This window comes from Xiphophorus hellerii, chromosome 12 (genome assembly GCF_003331165.1).
Source record: "Xiphophorus hellerii strain 12219 chromosome 12, Xiphophorus_hellerii-4.1, whole genome shotgun sequence".
Classification (NCBI taxonomy): Eukaryota; Metazoa; Chordata; class Actinopteri; order Cyprinodontiformes; family Poeciliidae; genus Xiphophorus; species Xiphophorus hellerii.
Window position 1 is genome coordinate 794,909 of NC_045683.1, and position 20,379 is coordinate 815,287.

At 46.2% G+C, this 20,379-nt stretch overlaps 2 protein-coding genes and 1 non-coding gene across 4 annotated transcripts; 2 read left to right on the forward strand and 1 right to left on the reverse strand.

The window, feature by feature from the left end:
• Positions 1-322: 322 nt before the first annotated feature.
• Positions 323-9,658, reverse strand: mfsd14bb (major facilitator superfamily domain containing 14Bb). Its single transcript, XM_032578606.1, has 12 exons — positions 9,264-9,658; positions 6,404-6,496; positions 6,258-6,320; positions 5,747-5,874; positions 4,196-4,310; positions 3,471-3,689; positions 3,286-3,399; positions 3,142-3,213; positions 2,290-2,402; positions 2,118-2,215; positions 1,907-2,043; positions 323-1,253 (listed from the first exon to the last, which is right to left on the reverse strand). Exons 1-12 carry the CDS (start codon positions 9,279-9,281, stop codon positions 1,032-1,034), a joined length of 1,392 nt encoding a protein of 463 aa, XP_032434497.1. The 5' UTR covers positions 9,282-9,658; the 3' UTR covers positions 323-1,031.
• A 1,210-nt stretch (positions 9,659-10,868) lies between these two features.
• Positions 10,869-18,893, forward strand: spinb (spindlin b). 2 transcript variants are annotated; one of them, XM_032578613.1, is made up of 7 exons: positions 10,869-11,085; positions 12,797-13,154; positions 13,229-13,289; positions 13,381-13,475; positions 13,546-13,701; positions 14,422-14,655; positions 14,783-18,893. In XM_032578613.1, the coding sequence occupies exons 2-7, from the start codon at positions 13,103-13,105 to the stop codon at positions 14,980-14,982; spliced, it is 798 nt and encodes a 265-aa protein (XP_032434504.1). In that variant the 5' UTR covers positions 10,869-11,085; positions 12,797-13,102; the 3' UTR covers positions 14,983-18,893. The 2 variants fall into 2 exon arrangements, with proteins under 2 accessions (XP_032434504.1, XP_032434505.1); XM_032578614.1 differs by having other exon boundaries at positions 10,870-11,085; positions 13,229-13,277; positions 14,783-14,982.
• Positions 18,894-19,558: 665 nt separating this feature from the next.
• Positions 19,559-19,661, forward strand: LOC116730501 (small nucleolar RNA U13). Its single transcript, XR_004341332.1, has one exon. It is a non-coding gene; the product is annotated as a small nucleolar RNA U13 (small nucleolar RNA).
• The last annotated feature ends 718 nt before the right edge of the window (positions 19,662-20,379 follow it).

Genomic DNA, 20,379 nt, shown 5'->3' on the forward strand with positions numbered 1-20,379 from the left:
TCTACAAAATAAAATAAAAGTGAATTTGTTGTTAATTTGTTGCTGTTCGTATTTTTTAAAAAAAGACCAGATGTGTAGCTAATTAATCTTTTGAAAGGAACAAAGAAAAGGTTAATTACAGAGACCGCCACTCCTCCCCGTGGCTCCGCCCACCTCCCAGTCAGGGGGCGGAGCTAAGCGCTCGGGACGATATGCTGTAAACGTTTTTAATTTTATTTAATCATTAACTTAATCTAATTAAGTTAATGGTTCTGATCCATTAACCGGGTCTTTCTGGTTCTGATCCGAACCTGATGGAAGCGTGCAGAGTGAAACCCGAAGGCTCGGTTCAAACATCTTTATTAAGATCGTCACAAAGTTCTGAAAAAACCCGGTTGATAGAAACCGGGTTGGTGTAGAGGCACTAAAGCGCAGCAGAGACATCTGGACAACAGCTGCATGGTTCTGAAGGTTCTGGAGCTAAAGGAACCGGGTCAGCCAGACACCGGACCGGACCGCCCGGTTCTGTTAAACTGGACTTGCTGTGACGCTGCAGGAGGAACCAGGAAGCAAACCGGACCAGACTGAACTGGACTCCAGAAAACAGTCCAGATGTTTGGTAAAACCATTCCAGAACCAGAAACACGGATCCCAACCGGACCTTCAGGAACATCAGCTCTGGTTCTGACAGGTCAAAGGTCAAACAGAACCTCCAGAACCAGGCGAGGCTCTGAGATTTGACCCGACACCGTGAGTCCAGAACCCGTTGCCATGACGCAGCTTCCCCTGGACGTCACCATGGTAACGGAGTTTCTGCCTAAAAGTAAAAACGTCGCCGGGAACGATGCGACTTCCTCCGGCCGTCGTCATGGTAACCAGGGGGATGGGGGAGGAGCCAGCAGGTGCATAATGAAGCAGAGAAACTCCCAACAGGTGAGTCAGTTTACCTGCTGGTAGAGTCCAGAGGGGGCGCTGTTCCCTCCAGCCCTTTGGTCTCAGCCAGTCAGGAGAGAGGAGCTTAGGAACACAGTCAGTGATTGGCCGCCGCCCGCTCACATGCTGCTGTCCTGCAGGAGCGGCTCGATGTCCTCGGTGTCGCTGGTGGGCGTGGCCAGCGCCGCGCCGCCGTTCTGAGTGTGTGCGGGTTTAGCGGCGGCGGCGGCGGCCGGACCGGCAGCGGGGCGGAGGTTCTCCGGGATGAAAACGGCGACGAACACGGCGAGGACCACGGTGCACGCCCCGAACAGGAAGGGAGGGCCCGGGATGGTGGCGCGCTGCGGGAGACAGGAGGAAACGGTGACCTTTAACCTCTGGTCTGGGTCACCTTTAACCTCTGATTCAATAAAACCTGATTTTTAGCTTTGAATCAAAAAGTTCTGGTGGATGGATCAGCTCAAGGTGAGAAGGTTCTACACTGATCGGTTCTGATCGGGTTCATCCAGCAGGTTTGGATGTTTTTATTCCTCTAATGAAACCCGATCGGCGTCAGAATTCTGATCGGTTTCCAAACCAAGAAGAACGGAGCCGTTACCCAGCAGCCCTCTGTAAAGATGGCTGCCGCGGCGCTCTGGTTACGGCAGAACAGATGGTCGATTTTATACAGACATACAGAAAAAAAACACAGATACCTCACTTCCTGTTAAATAAAGAAATGAAAATTATTTTGCTGAATCAGGTGAAGATAAAAATACCAGCAGATAGAAGAACAGATTCAGGTTTTTATCTTAAATGATAAATATTTATATCTATTGTAATGTTTTGAATGTGGGTGTGTACAGGTGGGCGGTACCTGTGTGTCCAGGTGGGCGGTACCTGTGTGTCCAGGTGGGCGGTACCTGTGTGTACAGGTGGGCGGTACCTGTGTGTACAGGTGGGCGGTACCTGTGTGTACAGGTGGGCGGTACCTGTGTGTACAGGTGGGCGGTACCTGTGTGTCCAGCGTTCCTGCGGCTGCCGGAACGTCACTCAGCTCCACGTTGAACAGGAAGAAGATGAATCCGTAGAGAGCGGGACCCAAACCGTTACAGAGACCCCGGATCCCCGTGATCATCCCCTGGACCACGCCTACACACACACACACACAGTCAGGCTGCTCCTGATTGGCTGCTGTAACATGAAGCTGCTCCTGATTGGCTCACCCTGCTGGTCGGCGGAGGCGTTGTGCGACACGAGAGCAGAGACTGCTGGGAAAGTGATGGAGGACAAGGCAGCGACGGTTCCTGCTGCCCACATCATCCTGCAGGACAGAACCGACCCGACCTGTCAGAACCAGAACCAGAAGCAGAACCGGGAACAGAACCAGAGACTCACCACGGCTCGGACCCAAAGGCGTACCAGCCCAGCTGCAGCAGCTGGAAGCCCAGACCCAACAGAACCGTGTTCTTTTTCCCGATGGTTCGCATCAGAACGCTGAGCAGGACGGTCTGAGGGGACAGGTCAGGGGTCAGAGGTCACAGAGACAGCTGCTGCAGACACCTGGAGGGACCATGTTCAGGAATGTTCTGATTCTTTTGAACGATTCTTTCTCTGTTTTTACAGTTTTCTCTGCAGCAGCTCTGATTCTTCCTTCATTTAGAAATAAATTTATTTAATCTGAATAAAACAGGAAGCGGCCGTCTGAACACAGCCGCTCTCGCTGCTCCATGTTTGTTTTCGTTGTCATGGCGACAGCGTGCTAGCTGCTGCTATGCTAACGCAGGCCGAGGATGAGGACAGTCTCAGTGCAGGCTTCACGTTGTTTGGTTAATATTTAGATTTAGGTTTGTTTACTATTAATTTGTTGCATTAGCGTTCACAACAGACTATGCTAGCTAGCATTAGCGTTCACAACAGGCTATGCTAGCTAGCATTAGCATTCACAACAGGCTATGCTAGCTAGCATTAGCATTCACAACAGGCTATGCTAGCTAGCATTAGCGTTCACAACAGGCTATGCTAGCTAGCATTAGCATTCACAACAGGCTATGCTAGCTAGCATTAGCATTCACAACAGGCTATGCTATTGCTGCAGCTCAGCAGAGAACTGACAGCGCAAAGCCCCGCCCCTTGGCTCTGATTGGTTGTTTCTAGTTAGCGCTGGGAGATGGAGGAGATAAATTTAGCTTTAGTGGAAACAATTCAACTTGTTTTGAGAATTTCACCCACAAACCAATTTCATCGAACCTGAGCAACGATGGAGAGGATTCCCACCATGGCGATGAAGGCAGCGATGGCTTCAGAGGAGAAATGGATCACCTGGAGGAGACGAGAGGAAAAGAAATCAGCATGACGGAGGAGCTACCTGGAACCAGGTGTGTGTGCGCTTACCTGCTTCAGGTAGAGGAAGAAGCTTGAGTACTGTCCGGCTTCAGGCAGGTAGGACAGGAAGACGGTGACACAGATCAGCAGAACCGTGGAATCCTTCCCGACGCGCCGCAGCGACTGAAACCCAAACAACCAATCAGAGCATCAGCTGCTGGTTCCGGTTCTGCTGCCGGGTCCGACTGACTCACAGCGAACGGGTCGGCCTGCTCCCAGGAGATGGGGAACCCCCACGACGACAGCCTCATCTTGTCCGGCAGCGACTCGGGAACCACGAAGAACACGAAGGCGATGTCCGCCACTGCGATCACCGTGGCGACCAGCACCACCAGGCTGTCCCCATAGCGACTGGACAGGTAGGCGCCGATGGCCGGGCTCGTCACCAGGCTGGCGGCGAAGGTGGCCGACACCTGGGAGGAGGAGGTCAGGTAAACCGGGATCTACAGAACCGGATCCGGGCCGAACCCGGTCCGGAAAACCAGGAACACTGAGGAACGATCCGAGGAAGGTACGGACCGACTCGGACCCGATCAGAATAATAAATGATCGGTGGAACCGGTTTCTTCTTGTGGTGGGATAATTTCTCATTTAGCTGAATATCATGTTAGCATAGCGCTTAGCGCTAGTGGAACTGATGTTTATGATGAGTGAGTTAGCATTTTGGTTAGCATTGCTAACCACTGTTGTTTCCTTTAGAGTAAACCGTCCAATCAGGATTCAGCATTTCTACAAACTACCACCTGGTTCTAAAGACGATCCGATCAGTTCAGCTGGTTCTGTTCACTTCATCCTGAGAACCAGAAATGTTACTAATGAGCGGATGATAATAATAATAATTATAATAATGATAATGAGGTTTCTGATCTAGAGCTGCTGTGATGTCAGCAGCCTGCACAGCGTTCTGATTGGTCGTTACCAGGCCGTAGGCGGTGCTCCTCTCGTGCTCCTCGGTGACATCAGCGACGTAGGCGAAGATCACAGAGAACGTCACGGCGAACGTCCCCGACACGGCGATCAGAGCAAAGTACCACCTGGAGAGACAGAACTGGGTCAGACTCAACCGAGTCGGTTCTGCAGCGCATCGAAGTTAACAGTAGATCAGGAAACATGGCTGACTTATGGAGTCCAGCTCAGAATCAGGGAGGATTTACCTGAGACCAGAACCAGACCAGAACCTCTCTATGGTCACATGACCTCTGACTCGGTTCCACCTGGTTCTGACTTATTCTGAGTTTAGCTCATTTTTTCTCGTTTTTGTCTGTTTTACAGATTTCAGAAATATTTGCAGTGAACTCCGAGATATTTGCGCTCCTGTAATTTCAGGGTGTTTGTAGGAAACATCGCCCCCTGCAGGTCGGAGCTGACATCACTGCAACACGCTGACTGTCGGGTTCTAGTAGAAAATTAGAAAAAAACTGAAATAAAAATGCCAGGTTTGTTGATTTAACGTGAATTTCTGTAAAAAAGTGATTTATTTGTCTTTAGTTGCAGTAAAACATGAAGCAGAAACAAATTTAGTGAGAAAAACAGGAAGTTTGTCACATTTTGATGGTGATTCTGGTGCATTAAACCCGTCAGGAAAACAACTTTTTATGGAGGTGAAATTGCCACAGAAATTGTTGCAATAAAGAATAATGTTATGAAACTAGTGGTAAGTCATATAATGATGATGGAGTAATAATGGAAATAAACTTTAAATTCTAACATTTAAAACTGGAAAATGTTTTAAATACCCAAAATAAATAAAACAAACAAACTAATAAATAATATTTGTTGGAAGAAACGTGAAGAAAAATGAATAAAGCAAATTATTGATCTGGTTTTGATTTAATGCGATGAATTGATTTATTTTGACAGGCTTCCTGAGAGCGGGTCGGCTGCTTCAGAACCCAGAGAGCCGGTTCTGTTCTGCTGAACCGGGTCAGAACTGAACCAGCTGCTGGTTCCTCAGATTAAAACCTGAGATCCATTCAGAACCAGATGGACCTCTGGGAACAAACAGGACAAAAAGTCCAAATTCAGCTTCAGTTTGTACGAACAAACACCAGGAGGGAGCTGACCTTTGACCTCTGGCCCAAACTGAAGCACCAGGAAGCGACATGAAACTGGTTCCAGTAGCAGAACTGGTCAGCAGGGCTGCGTGTGGCGCAGTGAGCGGCCAGCAGGGGGAGCCAGAGGCCTGCAGCCGCTCACATGAGGAACATGTGACAGTTAAACCCAGCAGAACCAGAACCAGACTGGGTCTCACATCAGAGCGTTTCTGCTTCATCAGAACCTGAGAAACTTCAGAACAAAGTTTCCCACAGAGATGATCCGATCAGAACCGGGATCAGTTCCGATCCAAACAACCAGGATGGGTTCTGATCCGCAGCTCAAACAGCCTGACATCAGGGTTTTATAAACATCGGTTCTGATCCAGAAACTCTGAATATTTTTCAGTCGGACTCGGAACCAGAACCGGACTCACCAGGGGCTGATCCTCATGAAGGGGATCGGGGCGCAGGTGAAGAAGACTGTGATGAGGAGGAAGGACTTCCTGCCCCAGGTGTCCGACAGAGCACCAATCAGAGGAGCCGACAGGAAGGACAGGAAGCCCTGAGGACAGAGAGACGGCCGTCAGAGGACGGTTCTGACCGGTTCTGACCCGGCTCGGTCGGCCCGGACAGTGATGTGAAACCCAGTGATAACAGAGAGAAATGGGACGCAGAGCGGCCCGTTTCGCCGCGTTCCATTTCTATTCACACCAAAGTTTCTGATTTTAATCAGTTTTTCCACTTTTTTTTATTTTAATTATGAAAAGTTATTAAGTTATTTTAATAACTTCTGTAATTTGTGGAGAATCCAACATCGTTTCAGATTTAATCTGGTCAGGCGGGTCGGACCAGACGAACAGTTCTGGGAGGGGAAGTCGGGTCTGCAGGGAGGAGGAAGTGCTGCACGATTCTACTTCCTGTTGTGGTTAAGCCCCGCCCCCTCACCTTGACGCCGTGCACCAGGCCGTTCATCAGGAAGGTGTGCTGAGGGAACGTTTCATGGAGAACCTGGAGAACCAAACCACAAGACGTCAGCCGACCCAAAGCCCGGTTCTGTCTGAACCGAACAGAACCGCCGACCCAGTTCTCACCTTCAGCATGGGCGTGGTCAGCAGGCCCCAGGCGAAGAACTCCAGGAAGATCACCACCACCGCATGGGTCACTCTGGCCCGGGTCCGCTTCAGCTGAGGAGAGAACCGCACCAGAACCACTCAGAACCGGTCAGAACCACTCAGAACCACAGGTCAGGTTCTGAGTCCAGCAGATCAAACTTTGATCCAAACAGGAAAGATTCTCAGGAAATGGAGGAACTGATTCACCTGGTGGTGAGTTTAAGGACAGAGAAAAGTGGGAATTTTCAGCTTAATGTGTTTATTGCATGGAGAGCAGCTTCATTAAAGGTAAATTCTGTTAATAATAAATCATTAATAATTACTCCAGCAAATAAACAAATAAATGCACCATGAACTGAAAGCTAAAAGTTCCTGAAATTCAGGAAGTAGCCTTTCAAAAATAAAATTATTCTTTTTTAATTTGTGTTTCTGTATTTCCTAATTATGTACGAATGATGGTATTAATGTATTAAGTTCTTCATCTGACCCAGTCGGATCATTTCTGATAAAATCTGAAAATCTCCCGTTCTGACTCTCGTTTGTGAGACTAAAGTTCCTCCATGTCTGCAGGATTACAGTTTAAAAATAATAAAATAACAAAAATAATAATCCCAGAAGTAAAAATAATCCAGAAAACATTTCACTCTCCAGAATTTGCTCTTCTTTAAAGTTTCTTAAGAAAAAACTTCAGATTTTTACTGATAAAATATAAAGAGATTATTTTAAATCAGAACCCGGGTCGACCCACAGCTTCTGGGTCAGAACCAGGGAACTGGACGGTTCTGACCCGATCTAGCTCTCCAGACCAGAACCTTCTACTTCTGGTCGGTTTGGTTCTGCAGCAGCGGCCCGGTCCGATCCGTAGTGTTAGGTAAGCAGGAGGGATTTGGTCCGTTTGAGCTGCAGCAGCTTCCAACTGGACCGGACCGGACTGGCGCTGATCCAGGACCCAGCTGCAGGTTAAACTGGACCAGGTCAGAAACTCTGTGCTGCAGGCCAGAACCGGTCTGAACAGAACCGGGCCTGAAGTTCTCCTTAATGTTGAAGCTAATGAGCCGTTAGCGATCAGATGCTAACCGCTCATTAGCTTCAGGAAGTGGAGGATAAAAGCAGCGCTGTTCCTCTGCAGACGGATCACATGACCACAGATCAGCTGACTGTCAGCAGCACAGGGTCTGCATTCATCAGGTCAGAGGTCAAACTGAGCCTCCTCCCTGCCGTGCTGGGCTCCCAGAATGCAGCAGGGTTTCTGTCAGGTCTCTGTTTCCTCTTGGATCAGAACATCGGGTCCGCCTCCAGCTGGGAGGTTCTGACTCTGGATCATGTTTATCATTTCAACAGTGAATCTGATGAAACCAAACCTTCTTCCTGCCGGTGATGCGAGCAGCAGCCATGTTGGAACGTGAAGTTAGACGTTTTAACTGGGGGGTCGGAGTCACTCCCAGTTTCCCAGTAGAAAATCATAATTGGTTTTTCCAAAGTCTAAATTTCCCACTTCTGACCACAACTGGAACGCATCGCATCCTCAGCTGGATTCTGTAGAAGGAGATTTCTCCTTCAACCTGGATCAGGGTCATGACCTTTGACCTGTGGAGCTCTGGGGGTGTCTGGTCATTTATCTGAGTTTCACACTGTGACCTCCGACCTCAGGCTGAAGCTGCTGGGACATCAGATGTTTTCTTCTCTGGAAGATGATGATGGAGATGACCTTTGACCCTTCTCAGGTGAATCATCAGCACCAGCCTGATATTTTCCCTCTTCAGCTCAAACTGCCCTTCCCTTCAATCATGGATAATATTTTATATTAAAAACAAGAATAAAATATGAATTTAACTCCTTTAATCCATTTCAACTATCAGCAGCACCAGATTACAGTTTTTTCATTTAATCTGGATTTCTGACCATAATAAATAATATTAACATTTATTCTATAGAAAAGCACTAAATAGATTATTAGGTTATTTTGCTGCTGTGTTTAAATGGACCAAAGAGGTTCGTCCACCAGGAACCAGAACCAGCTGATGGTTCGAGGCGGGAGATCCGGAGTTATCGGTTCACAGAGCTAACGGCTAGTTAGCCTGTTAACCGGAGGCTGAAGTTGGTGTCCGATTCAGAGCTGGTGGCCAGGCTTTGAGTTAAATTAAATTAGCTCTAGACTATAATCCGAGAGGAAATCTGGATTAAATATTTCAGTCAGCTTCTATAAAACATTTCTATATATGTGAAACGTTCACTTTACTGTAGAAACAGAATTTCTTCAGAACAAACTTTGTTCTGGGAAACATTTATATTTTATCTCTGAAAAAAGACAAAACAAGCAGAGATTTTAGATGTTTTCCACTTTAGAGATCTGGCAGAAAAATCTCAAGCCCAGTGACGCTTTGGCTTGTAAAGTGAACCATTCTAGATTAGATCAATCCAGAAACTTTAGGATCATCTTATTCAAGGGTTTTAAAAAGGTGATGGGTCATTTCTATGGTGAGCTAAACGACATGAAAGCCCAGAATATTTGTTTGTCCTTCACAAACTGAATGAAAGTTCTGTATATTTTATAGAACCGAGTAACCTAGTCCAGATTTAATCGCAGTAGATATTTTAGCTTTTTAATAGGAAATCAACGGACTTCCAGGTTCATTGAAACTGTGAGCTGGCCCTTTAAGGGCTAACGCTGAGCAGCGAACCAGAGGCTAACTTCTACACCGGAAGAAGCGACTACGGTTCATCTGAATTAGCCGCTAACAGTTTAATCTTCCAGAACAGCGGATTAAAATCCATGCGTGTTTTAATTTAGTACCACACACCGAGTCCAGTTCACAGAGCCAACCCGGCTAGCACTCACCGAGCTCCGGACCAACATCCTGCCGCTGGCCTCGGTCTCCGCTTTCTCCCGGGGCGCCTCACATCTTGCCGTAACGACTTTCAGCTCCAGTCCTCGGACCTGAACATCCTCCTGAGATTTCTCCGTCTTTTCCAGGGTGTCCCGCCGTGTGAATGAGGCTCCGTGCTCTCCGCGATGTTCGCATGTATCCCGGTTCTGTTCGCTGTGAAGTCCGCTGGAGTCGCTCAGCTTTCGGTTTGACTAGAATTCCTCCGCTTTGATTGTAACTTTACCTTCCGTCTGCTTGGTTTGTACGCAGGGGTACGGCGGAGGGGCGGGGATGTTTTTTCATGACACTGGTGGGCAGTACCCGCCCGACTTGACAGTCCCTGTATACAAAACAAACCAAGCTGGTCCTGGATCAGCTCCACTTTCTTCAGCACCCGTTTAAAATGCAACAAGATCTGACTCAGGATCAGCCTCACTCCTACTGTAAACACCACGAGCAAATCGCCTCCTGCTGGACTGAAGCTGTCACTACACTGCAGACACCGTTTCATTAAATCAGCAACTTTAAAAAAATAAAGTTTGTGTTTAAAAAGAGACGTCCTGGTGCCCTTAAATAAAATGTCTGTTTAAACTGCAGCTCGTGCTCCGTCTGCGGCACAAACAGTGCGGAGACAGGAGTCAGTATTTGGCAGGAAGATCCGGTGTCTTCGTCTAGCAGGGCTCACTATTTGGCCAGAGGCAGAAAGGCGGGACTCGACGGTTGAAGAATTTTTGGCTCCACTGAAAACCTGCACGCATGCACCTAGCAAACCCACGGAAATGAGCAGGGTGGGTTCCTGTCTGGGTTGTTCAAAATAATATCAGCCTGTCTGGTAATGACGCGTTATTAATTTAAATTAATATTCCGTTCTGATGTTGGAAAAGTCAAAACTAGAGTCAGATTTTTGAGTCAGAATAGAGAAAAAAGGAGAGGCCCCAGAATGAAACCCTGAGGAACCTGACAGTGGTGAGTCAGTCTTTATATCATACATCTGGATCACAGATATAATAAAAATACAATTCAGCTTAAACTGGAAATAACTAAAAGTTTGCAAATGACAGTGAAAAAGAACATTTATGTAACCGGAAGAAACCTTCAGCTCGGAGTTTCACACAAATTCAACTAAAGTTTAGGAATATTCACAGTCAGAATGAGTAAAAGGACCAAATTTAACTGAAAAATAAACTAATTAAGAACAGAAACTAGACTGAAAAATACGACGGCAGAAAGGAGGAATAAACATCTTCCCAAAAAATCTCAGAAACTTTAAATGTCGAGTTAAATTAAAGTTTTACAACTTTTAAATAAATAAAAAGCATCAAGAATTTTCTAGAAAAATTCTGAGATTTAACTCAGAATTTCAGATTTTTTCTAGAAAATTTGGACTTTTCCAGCTCAGAAAGTTTTTTCTAGAACATTTCTGAGATTAATATAAAAATATTTCAGTTTTTTTCTATCAAATTTTCATGTTTTCATGAGGTAATTTTATGAGATTAATCTCAAAGTGTTTAGACAGAAATAGACTATTTTTCTGTCCGAACACGCAGTCGTAGAAAAATCTTCCCAATCCTTAGAAGACCTGCTGAATGAAAGTCCCAGGAAAACGGGACAGTTGGGTTTTCCTCCCGGACCACCTGGGCTTTTATTTTGAAGGGCGGCGCCAGACTTTCCCGCCCTCCCTCCATCTTGGCGCAGCCAGCTTGACGCAGCGGAGCCTCAAACGGAGGCAGAGCGGATCAATCTGGAGCTTCGGCGGCTGATTGGGATCATGCGGCAGCGCTGACCGCCGTGTCGGTGAGTACCCGCGGCCCGCGGGGCCCGCGGCGGAACCGGGCCCGGAGCCGCGGTTCCGGTCCAACGGTTTCCTGCGGAGCTGCGAGCTCGGCGCCGTGTTTTCTCCCCCAGCAGACCCCACACCCCCCCACTCTGCCTTTGTTCGCTTGCGCCTTTTCTTGCGCCTCTGCGGGTTTTGGTAAATAGTGGCGCAACGTGGCCGCCGCGCTGCGGGAGGAGCCAGTCTGCGGTGCGCTGTTTTTCTGCGGGTTTTTGTCGTGTGCGTGGGTGCGGCGGTTTGCGCTGCTGCTGCGTGTTTTTAGCAGACTTTGAGTGACCTCTGGATGGACATCTTCATCATCCTCAGCAGCCAAAACAAGCAGCCAGCAGCTCATGGCGCTGAGCGGCCGCCTGGGGGCGCTGCAGCTGCTGGTTTTCTGCTGATTTTGATTAGTCCCAGCAGAGCCGGTCCCACCGCCTCCAGGGTCGGGTCCTCCAGGGCCCCGGGGGGCCGGATTTACATGAGGCCAGCAGCTAAAATGTTTGTCACTTCCCACACTTTTCCTCAGGATAATAAATAATGATCTCAAGTCAAAATATAACCAGATTGTTGTTGGTTTTTGGCTCATTTTAGGACACATTTCCACATCATTAATATTGTGGCTGTGGAACAATAACAGATTAAAAGCAGTTTCTGATTTTATTATTTTAACCACTAGAAATGCAAAGCAATAATTAAAGTTAATTGGTTGCAGATGATTCATTACAATTATCTACAAATTACAAACGGTTTCGGGTCACAACCGTTTACTCCAGAACCTCTGTTGCTTGTTTTAACCTACAGACAAAATGTTTGTGTCTATTAAGTTTTTTTTTTTTTGCTTCCAGGAAAATGAAAAAAGCTTTTAAAATGTTGATGATAAACAACATTTGTCTGTTTCTTTTGTTCCAGTGATTCTTGTTTGAAATAAAGTTATTGGTGGAGAAAGTGAGGACAGGAAGTGCTGTGTAAACGGTCCTGATGTACTTCAGAATAAGAGCTGGAATATAAACAGATTCTTAACTTTAACTGAAAGTTTATAAAACAGCCCAACAAATGTTTTAGGATTTATCTAGAAAAACGTTTTCAGAGCTAGCTAAGGCGCTAAATGAAAATCTAGATTAGCTGCTAGCATGTTAGCGCAGGTGTACCCATCACTGGTTCAGGAGTTTGGATCTGCAGCTTTATTATTAACCAGCTCAGCAGAACCAACCAGAACCGATCAGATCCACCGGGTCAGACTGGAGAACCGGATCTGTTCAGCACGGCGCCCCCTGCTGGAACTGGAGCTTGTATTCTGCTGGAGCAGGAAGCAGGTTTCCATGGTAACAGCCGTGAACGTTTGATTGGCAGACCTGAGAGTTTCTCTGCGGCTCAGAACCTGAACAGGAAGCCGGCGGCCCCCTGACCTGCTGCAGCAGCGCCGCAGCAACTGCAGCAGCATGCGCTGCGGCTGCTGCTGCTGCAGCTGCTGCCGACTTCCTGCTGGGTCCAGATGCTCTGGTACCAGAACCGGGCTCCACCAGAGTTTAATGTTCAGTCTCAGCTCTGGGTTCTTAAAGGTACAGTACGCTCAGCGTGTTGAAAAGCAGTTTGGGTTCTGGTCCGGTTCTGAGGATCAAACAGAACTCTGATCCGGTTCTGGAGAATTTTAACATTCCTGTTTGTTTTTGTTGTTTGTTTTTTTTGTAGAAACTCTTCCTGCTGTTTCCAGTTTGAGTCCAGCAGCTTGACGTCCCCCAGTGGCCCCCAGTAACCCCCACTGGCCCCCAGTGACCCCCAGTGGCCCCCAGCCTCCAGGCGATAGACCGATCCTGACCTGGATGAGACGTCTCACCGGATCCGACTAATTCCTGGTTCACCACCTCCCTTCTCTCCCTTCCCTCCCCCTTCCTTCTCCCTCCCTCCGTCCTCACCCCCCCCCGATCTGAGTCCAGACTCAAAGCAGCGACCTGATTGGCTGTCCCTCCCCCGACCCCCCCGCCCTCAGGTGGATGAATGAAGACTCCGTTTAAGAGCCCAGCGGCGCCGCGGCCCCGAGCGGACGGGGGTGAGTCTGATCAGAACCGTAACGCTGTGCTGGCGCCCCCTTCAGGCCGACTCAGGCTCATGTTTCTGTTTCAGGACATTCCGGCGTCTCTGCAAACATGATGAAGAAGAAGAATCCACACAAGTTCGTCCAGAAGTGATTTTATTGAAGCCAGATTATCTAATCTCAGCTTTAATCTGAATCCGTTCAGATCTGTAATCTCGGGTTTTTGTCCGCGTCCCGGCAGGAAGCAGAGGACCAGCGTTGGACCCAGTAAGACTCTGGTTCCGCCCAGGAGGAACATCGTGGGCTGCCGGATCCAGCACATCTGGAAGGAGGGCAGTGAGTAGGCGACCTCTTGACCTCTGGACCTCCGGGTCGCTCGGTGTTGATGTGTCCGGTGTCCCTCCAGGTAAATCGTCCCAGTGGAAGGGGACGGTTCTGGACCAGGTTCCGGTCAACCCGTCTCTCTACCTGATCAAGTACGACGGCTTCGACTGCGTCTACGGCCTGGAGCTGTATGCCGACGAGCGCGTGGTCGGCCTGGAGGTTCTGCCCGACAGAGTGGGTGAGGAACCGCGCCGCCGCCGGGTCCAGATGGGTTCTACCGGGTCCAGACAGGTTCTACCTGTTCATTATTGTTAAAGACATGCATCCAGCTGGGTCTTCTCTGACCTCTGACCTCTGGTGGCTGTCAGGACTAGGGATGCAAGTTATTGATTAATTATTGTTCTGATCAATCAATCAATAAATCAATCCTTTATGTCAGTTCATTCCATAAACTTTAACATTTTGTTTTCTCACCTTGTCAAACTGAAACTTGGTTATAAAATATAACAAGAGGAACCTGTTAAGATGAAAAATAAAATAAATAAACAGTTAAAAGAAAAGATTATGTGACCCACATAATCACACTTGAACAGAGATTTTTCCCGTTCTCGTATGGCCCTGCCAGCTTTATTTCTGTATCAACCAAACATTGACCCCCAACATAAACACTGCCAGAGACTGGAGAGCCTTAAAATATGACTAGTTATTACACCCAGCTTATGTAAAAATTAATATGATGTCATCCAGGAGCCGCCATCTTGTTTTTACGAGCGTTTCACGGCTTCTGTTTTTTTCACTTTTCTGGACATTGGAGTCGAGGTGAACCGTAGATCTGCAGATCTCCAGAGCGATTCTGGTTTGGATTCGTGATCTTAATGCAGTAAAGACGGGGTTAGTCTGGGTTGGTACCGTAGGTTCTAGAACCGGCCTGACCTGCCGTTCTCTCTGATTGGTCCAGCTCAGGCCCGGGTGAGTGACTCGCTGCTGGCGGAGACGATGATCGGGAAGGCAGTGGAGCACATGTTTGAGACGGAGGACGGGCCGAAGGAGGAGTGGAGGGGGATGGTTCTGGCCCGAGCCCCAATCATGACCACCTGGTTCTACATCACCTACGAGAAGGACCCGGTTCTGTACATGTACCAGCTGCTGGACGACTACAAGGAAGGCGACCTGCGCATCATGCCCGACTCCAGTGAGTGTCAGAGTCCAGATCCGGACTGGTCCGGTCCAGATTTGAGTCCGTTCGGGTCTGGATCTGGTCCAGGTTTGGGTCCGGTCTGATCCGGTCCGGGTTTTCACGCCCTGGTTTGTGTCTGCAGACGAGAACGTGGCGGCGGAGCGGGAGCCGGGCGAGGTGGTGGACAGCCTGGTGGGGAAGCAGGTGGAGTACGCCAAGGAGGACGGCGGGAAGAGGTCGGGGATGGTCATCCACCAGGTGGAGGCCAAGCCCTCCGTCTACTTCATCAAGTTCGACGACGACTTCCACATCTACGTCTACGACCTGGTCAAGACCTCCTAAGGCCCGGGGCATCCAGACGGCAGCCGGACTTCGTAGCTCTTTGTTTCTAGAGACGCCTTAACCCGAAGGACGCGGCGCCAGCAGTCATCGACTCTTCAACCGGACCAAACGGCTGGAACCTGCCTTGGGTTTCCAGATTATCGCGGCACAAGCATCCGTCTTTACTAAGCTTCTCCTTCCTGTGACTCCATCCGGAGGAACGCCTCATTCCTGACGGCCCTCTGGACCCGAGGCCGGGCGTCTGAGCCCGACGGGGTTAATGACGGGGTGGGACGGCGACGGGAACACAGATCCGGACCGCTCTGCGTCTGGGCAAAGACATTCCCTGTGAAATTTGTGCCAAATTGTTGAACTTTTCTAGAGCGTCACTCCAACCGGCTGGTTTTAAGTTCCTGAAGTGAACATCCGGATTATTCCACATTTATACTGTAACGGTTTTCCACAGGCCCCGCCCCCCGTCTTCTAAATGTGGACAATCAGGACTTCATATCGGTATAAACCCAGATAACGGTGAACTTTAGACCCTCTGGCATTTTCAGGATCTGCTTCTGGACCGAGGAACCTTTCAGATTCCAGAGCCGACCCTGGAAGACGACAGAGAAGGTTTTCCCAACAGATCCCTGGAGTTCCTAACAGTCCGATCCAGATGATCCGGATCAACTGATTCTGGAGTTCCCAGTGAAGTCTGTTGATCCAGAGATGATCTGGATCAGTGGATCCTCATGGAGGCTGATCCAGATCAACGGTTCCTGAAGTTTCTATCGGATTCTGCTGATCCAAATATAATGTGGATCAGTGGATCCTGGAGTTTCTGATGTCGTCTGTTGGTCCAGAGATGGTCCGGATCAGCGGATGGATCCGGATCAGTGGATCCTGGGGTTCCTGTCGATGACCCGAGTTGCTGCTGTTGTAGTTTACAGTGTTTTTCTTGTACAGTGATCTTATGTTGGTTCGTTGGACGTCTTCGGTTCCTCCGTGTCGGTTTCGTTCCCAGTCGGTCCGGACTCGTTGACCGACTCTGGGTCTGTGGATGGAGGCGCTCTGCAGCATCCAGTCGGGTGTTTGAAGGAAGTCCTGCTCTTTTCTCTGATGTAGCCCATCTTCAGTTTCCCTTCCTCCAACAGAAGCGCTAGCCGCCATGTTGCCTGATCCTCATCTCATGTGCCTGAAGGACGGATCCAGACTTTCCTGCTGGCTGGGTTGGGAAGCTTCGCTCCGGCTCCGGCGTTCCTCTCCGGGTGGATTCTGTTGAAGCTTTCCAGGTTTCAGGATCTAGATTTCTAATCTGCTGAACATCCAGTTCACCCCAAAACCCAAATGGTGTCCAGGTTCTTCTTCTTCTCCTCCAGATCTCCTCTAAACTAAAGCACAGGTTTTAATTTTGATTCAATTAAACTAAAATCTGAAAATACAGGAATTCAAACGTTTTCTTCTTTACTTTTCATTCATAAAAAGATTTATTTCTAACTTTTTCCCTAAAAATTTGGACCTTTTGTTTTCTGAATCATTTTATTCTGTTTTTATCAGAATGCAGTTTTTTCCCAGATTTCTGACTTTAGTTTCTATCAGAATTGTTTACATTTTTTGCGCCTTTCAGTCCATCTAGTCTTAAAACTCAAATCTATTCTGACTGTAAAGCCCAAGTTCTGTGTTTAGAGTCAGAATCTCTTTTTTACATTTCAGTGGTTATAATTTTCTTCCACAGAAAACATTTGGACACATTTTGTTCATGTTGAGAAACAAACAGAACCTGGAAACTGTAAATCTGGAGCTAATCTGGTGGGATGTTGGATTAACATCAGAATCTGGGGATTAAAGTGGATCTTTTTAACTAATTGAAGTTGCAGATGGATCTTTTTCTAAGACTTGATTTATTGGATCTTTATAAAAACTGATGTTCTGGTTCTGGAGTAAAGAGCAGCTGAATAAATCTTCTCTGTTGGGTTCAGATCAGATTTCTTTTTAGCTTTTTATTTCCTGGAACTTTAGCGTACATCAGGAGTTATTTATTATTCTTTGGGAGTTTTTTGAAGGAATTTCCAGCTTTTTAAAAAGTTTTTCCTGACGGTTTCCATTCGGGGCGACTGGAGTCTCATTCCTACAGATCAGACCTGAAGATTGGGCCGTTTTTCGGTCGCAGGTTTTCAGGAAGCGTCATCTGGATGAAATCTGAAAGGTTCATGTCTCGGCTGAGGGCATCATAATGTTTCACTAGTTTTTACTCCAGTTTCCAGAATGTTGATGATTAATTGAATTAAAAAGTTCCAGTTTTCATGATTACATTCAAAGTTACATTTGGACTCATTACCTTTTTCAGAATCACTTTCCATATCATATTTAATGATTTATTTTTTTCCAAAATCATGGAGTTTAGAGCAGGCAATAATTTTTTACACTTTCTTGAATACATGATGGTGCAGCGCCGTCGTTTAGAGAACAGGTGGTTTTTGAACTGAAGGTCTGGAAACACAAATATCTGCTACAGTTTCTGTCTCTGCTGAGGGATTAGAGGTTTTCATTTTTATGGTTCAGATTCTACAACTTGTTGTGAAATCCAAATACTTGTGGAGTCTTGTTTTGTATTTCTAAAGCAATAGCAGATTTTTACCTTTAACATTTTTTAACAGTCAAAAATGCACATCAAAATCGAGGCCATAATTTAAAAACTTAAGGTGGGGCTCTACTAAAATGTTTAATGGAGTTAATTAGAGGGTCATTAATTAATAAAACTATATATTGACAAAATAAGCAACATTTTCAATTCAGAAACTTTCTGCTGAACAAACAGACATCTGAGCTCAACAGCCAATCTAGTTTTTATTTTGTCCTTCAACCATCAGAACGCTGACATTAGCGTTAGCCGCTACATGGTTAGCATTGAGATGCTAACTTAGCCTTAAATATCTTCACTGATATGCTAACTCCTTTTAATACAACAACAGATGTTTCCCGACTAAAGTTAAACCCCGTGGATCGAGAGAAGCGCCTGTGTCCGCCATCACTGCTGTTAGCTAGTGCATCAGTTTTATGGGCGTACTAGAAATGTGCAAATACGAAGGTTCCGGCCGAAATATTTCTATGTAAAAATAAAAGAAAAAAGAAAGAATAATTTTCTTAAATTTTAATCAAAACATTTTCTATATACTCAAATTTTATTTTATTTTATTACCCATCTGGATTTTCTATAGAATTCCTCTAATAACAGATGCTACATGTTGTAGTTTTAGAGCAGATGAAATGTTGATGGGATTTAAGCAGCTCTTGAAAATGTAACTTTCCAGAACATCGGGTCTGGATAAATCTGTTCTTTGCATCCAGAAAACATCAGATTTCCCAGGTGTTCACATTATCAGCTCCCCAGATTTATTCATCGTTTCTGGTTCTAGAAGGTAAATTTAGATTAAAGCGCCTCTGCTGCTCCAGGAAGGTAAATCAAGATGAATCTCCCCTTATTCCGGTGACTCCAGGGTCGGATTGATGTGATCCTCGTTATTTTCCAGAAACCTCTGGATCTGTTGTGTGATTGGACGTGTGTGCTGTAGCGCCGCCTCTGTTCAGATAGTGTCACTGCATGCTGCTTTTCTCGCTCTATGGAAACTGATGTGTTGCATGTTCGTAGGTTTCAGTTGTTCGGTTCTCGCCTGTCTGTCGTGGCTTTTTGGTGCCTCTTGTTTCCTTTGGTTTGTTTTGTACCTGAAGCTCTTATGGGTTGTTGGATAAAATAAAAATGAAAAAGAAAACCCACCCCCGACCAGCGGAAGTGACAGTTTAGCAGGTGAACTTGTGAAGATGTTGCAGAGGTGATGATGGCTGTACAGTTGATGTTTCAGAGTGCCAACTGCAGATGCCAGTGTTGTACAGCCGTGTAAAGCTCTAACTATTTACATGAATAAAAACCTGTTTTTCATACACGTTTTGTCTCTTATTCTCTGATTCAGTTCAGATTATAATGTGTCAGAACTGAAACTATTGATAAATTCATGTTTGTACAATCAGAGATATGAAGGGAAGCTACAATATGAGAAGTATGTTTGTTGTTTTGTTGCTATTTACTATTTGCTGTAGTACAACTCAAGAATAGTAAATATTTATGAAAATATAACTCATATATAAATAAACAGCTATTGATTGAATTTCAGTTGAATTGCAATTCAAACATTGATCACAGTTTGTGTTACAGCATTCTGCAAAGTGGCAGAATGCAAATAAAAATAACATTTTAATGTTCGTAGTATTTTCAATAGTTGTTTCTGTTGTTTTTATTGGGTTTTTAATCTCGTTGGTCGAACTGTAGCTACAACGTGCTGGCGTTTCACTTCTGACCACCAGGTGTCGCCTCAGACACCGTTTTACTCCCATAATGCATTTCTCCTGAGCTGTTCGCTCTCTCCACTTTAAGAGCTTCGCATCTGGAGCTGCTGGTTCTCTTTATGTCTTCATGTATCGGGTTTATTTGTTCCCAAAGTTCGTGTGGATTAATCTGGAGGAGAAAGAGAAGAAGATTGAGTTTAAAGAAACCGTGAGTCAGAAAGTCAGAGCGAAGCGTGAAGAAGGCTGGCCGCCATGTTGGCATTCGATCCTTTCGGTTCATGAAAGTGATGATTGGTTGATTCACAGAGGATCTGTGAGGAGGCGTGGCCTAATCCTTGTTACGCAACGCGCCTTCAGACCGTCTGATCCTGAACCGAAGTTCAAACTAAAATTTAAGAGAGTAGAAGTGAAATCGCTGGAAACCTGTTTTCCTACGAGCTGCACGATGTTTCCGGTGTTTCTATTATTAAGCTGAATATAAAAAAATAACTCAAAATAGCAAAACAAGAGGAACTATGAGGAAAATGATTTCACCTATTTATAGAAGTTAATATTACACAGTCTGATTTTCCAGTGAAAGTCTAAAAAGATTATTAATATAAAAGAGCCCAAAGCGCACAGTATTTAAAAAATAGTTCAGAATGATTGAAAATAGAATAGAATAGAATTCAACTTTATTGTCATTGCACTGTCACAAGTACAAGCAACGAGATGCAGTTTGCATCTATCCAGAAGTGCTCTACGAGATATAAATATTTATTTACAGATGTACAAGACTATGTATGTATGGACTATAAGGGGTTATAGCAAGAGATATAGATATTGTGTATAAATATAAATATGGGAGCTACATGCACAGATTATACAGATTATACAAGAATGTTAGCGAATGGATTATAGATAAATAATGGCAGATAAAATTTACAGGTTGTATGTGTGTGTGAAGAAAACAGTCCGTGATGTGTGTGTGTGTGTGTGTGTAGGTGTGTGTGTGTGTGTGTGTGTGTGTGTGTGTGTGTGTGTAGGTGTGTGGGTGTGTGTGTGTGTGTGTGTGTGTGTGTGTGTGTGTGAGGATAGTCCATGTGT

What these genes read in the sequence shown, in the direction of transcription:
- mfsd14bb (XM_032578606.1), bottom strand. An exon ending in GGAGCACCGCCTACGGCCTG is followed by an intron (nt 3,690 to 4,195) that starts GTAACGACCAAT and finishes TCCTCCTCCCAG; the next exon opens with GTGTCGGCCACCTTCGCCGC. An exon ending in TCCTCTCCATCGTTGCTCAG is followed by an intron (nt 2,403 to 3,141) that starts GTTCGATGAAAT and finishes CTGTCCCCTCAG; the next exon opens with ACCGTCCTGCTCAGCGTTCT.
- spinb (XM_032578613.1), top strand. Translation starts at nt 13,103, where the DNA reads ATGAAGACTCCGTTTAAGAGCCCAGCGGCGCCGCGGCCCCGAGCGGAC. An exon ending in GCGGCCCCGAGCGGACGGGG is followed by an intron (nt 13,155 to 13,228) that starts GTGAGTCTGATC and finishes TTTCTGTTTCAG; the next exon opens with GACATTCCGGCGTCTCTGCA. An exon ending in CCACACAAGTTCGTCCAGAA is followed by an intron (nt 13,290 to 13,380) that starts GTGATTTTATTG and finishes GCGTCCCGGCAG; the next exon opens with GAAGCAGAGGACCAGCGTTG.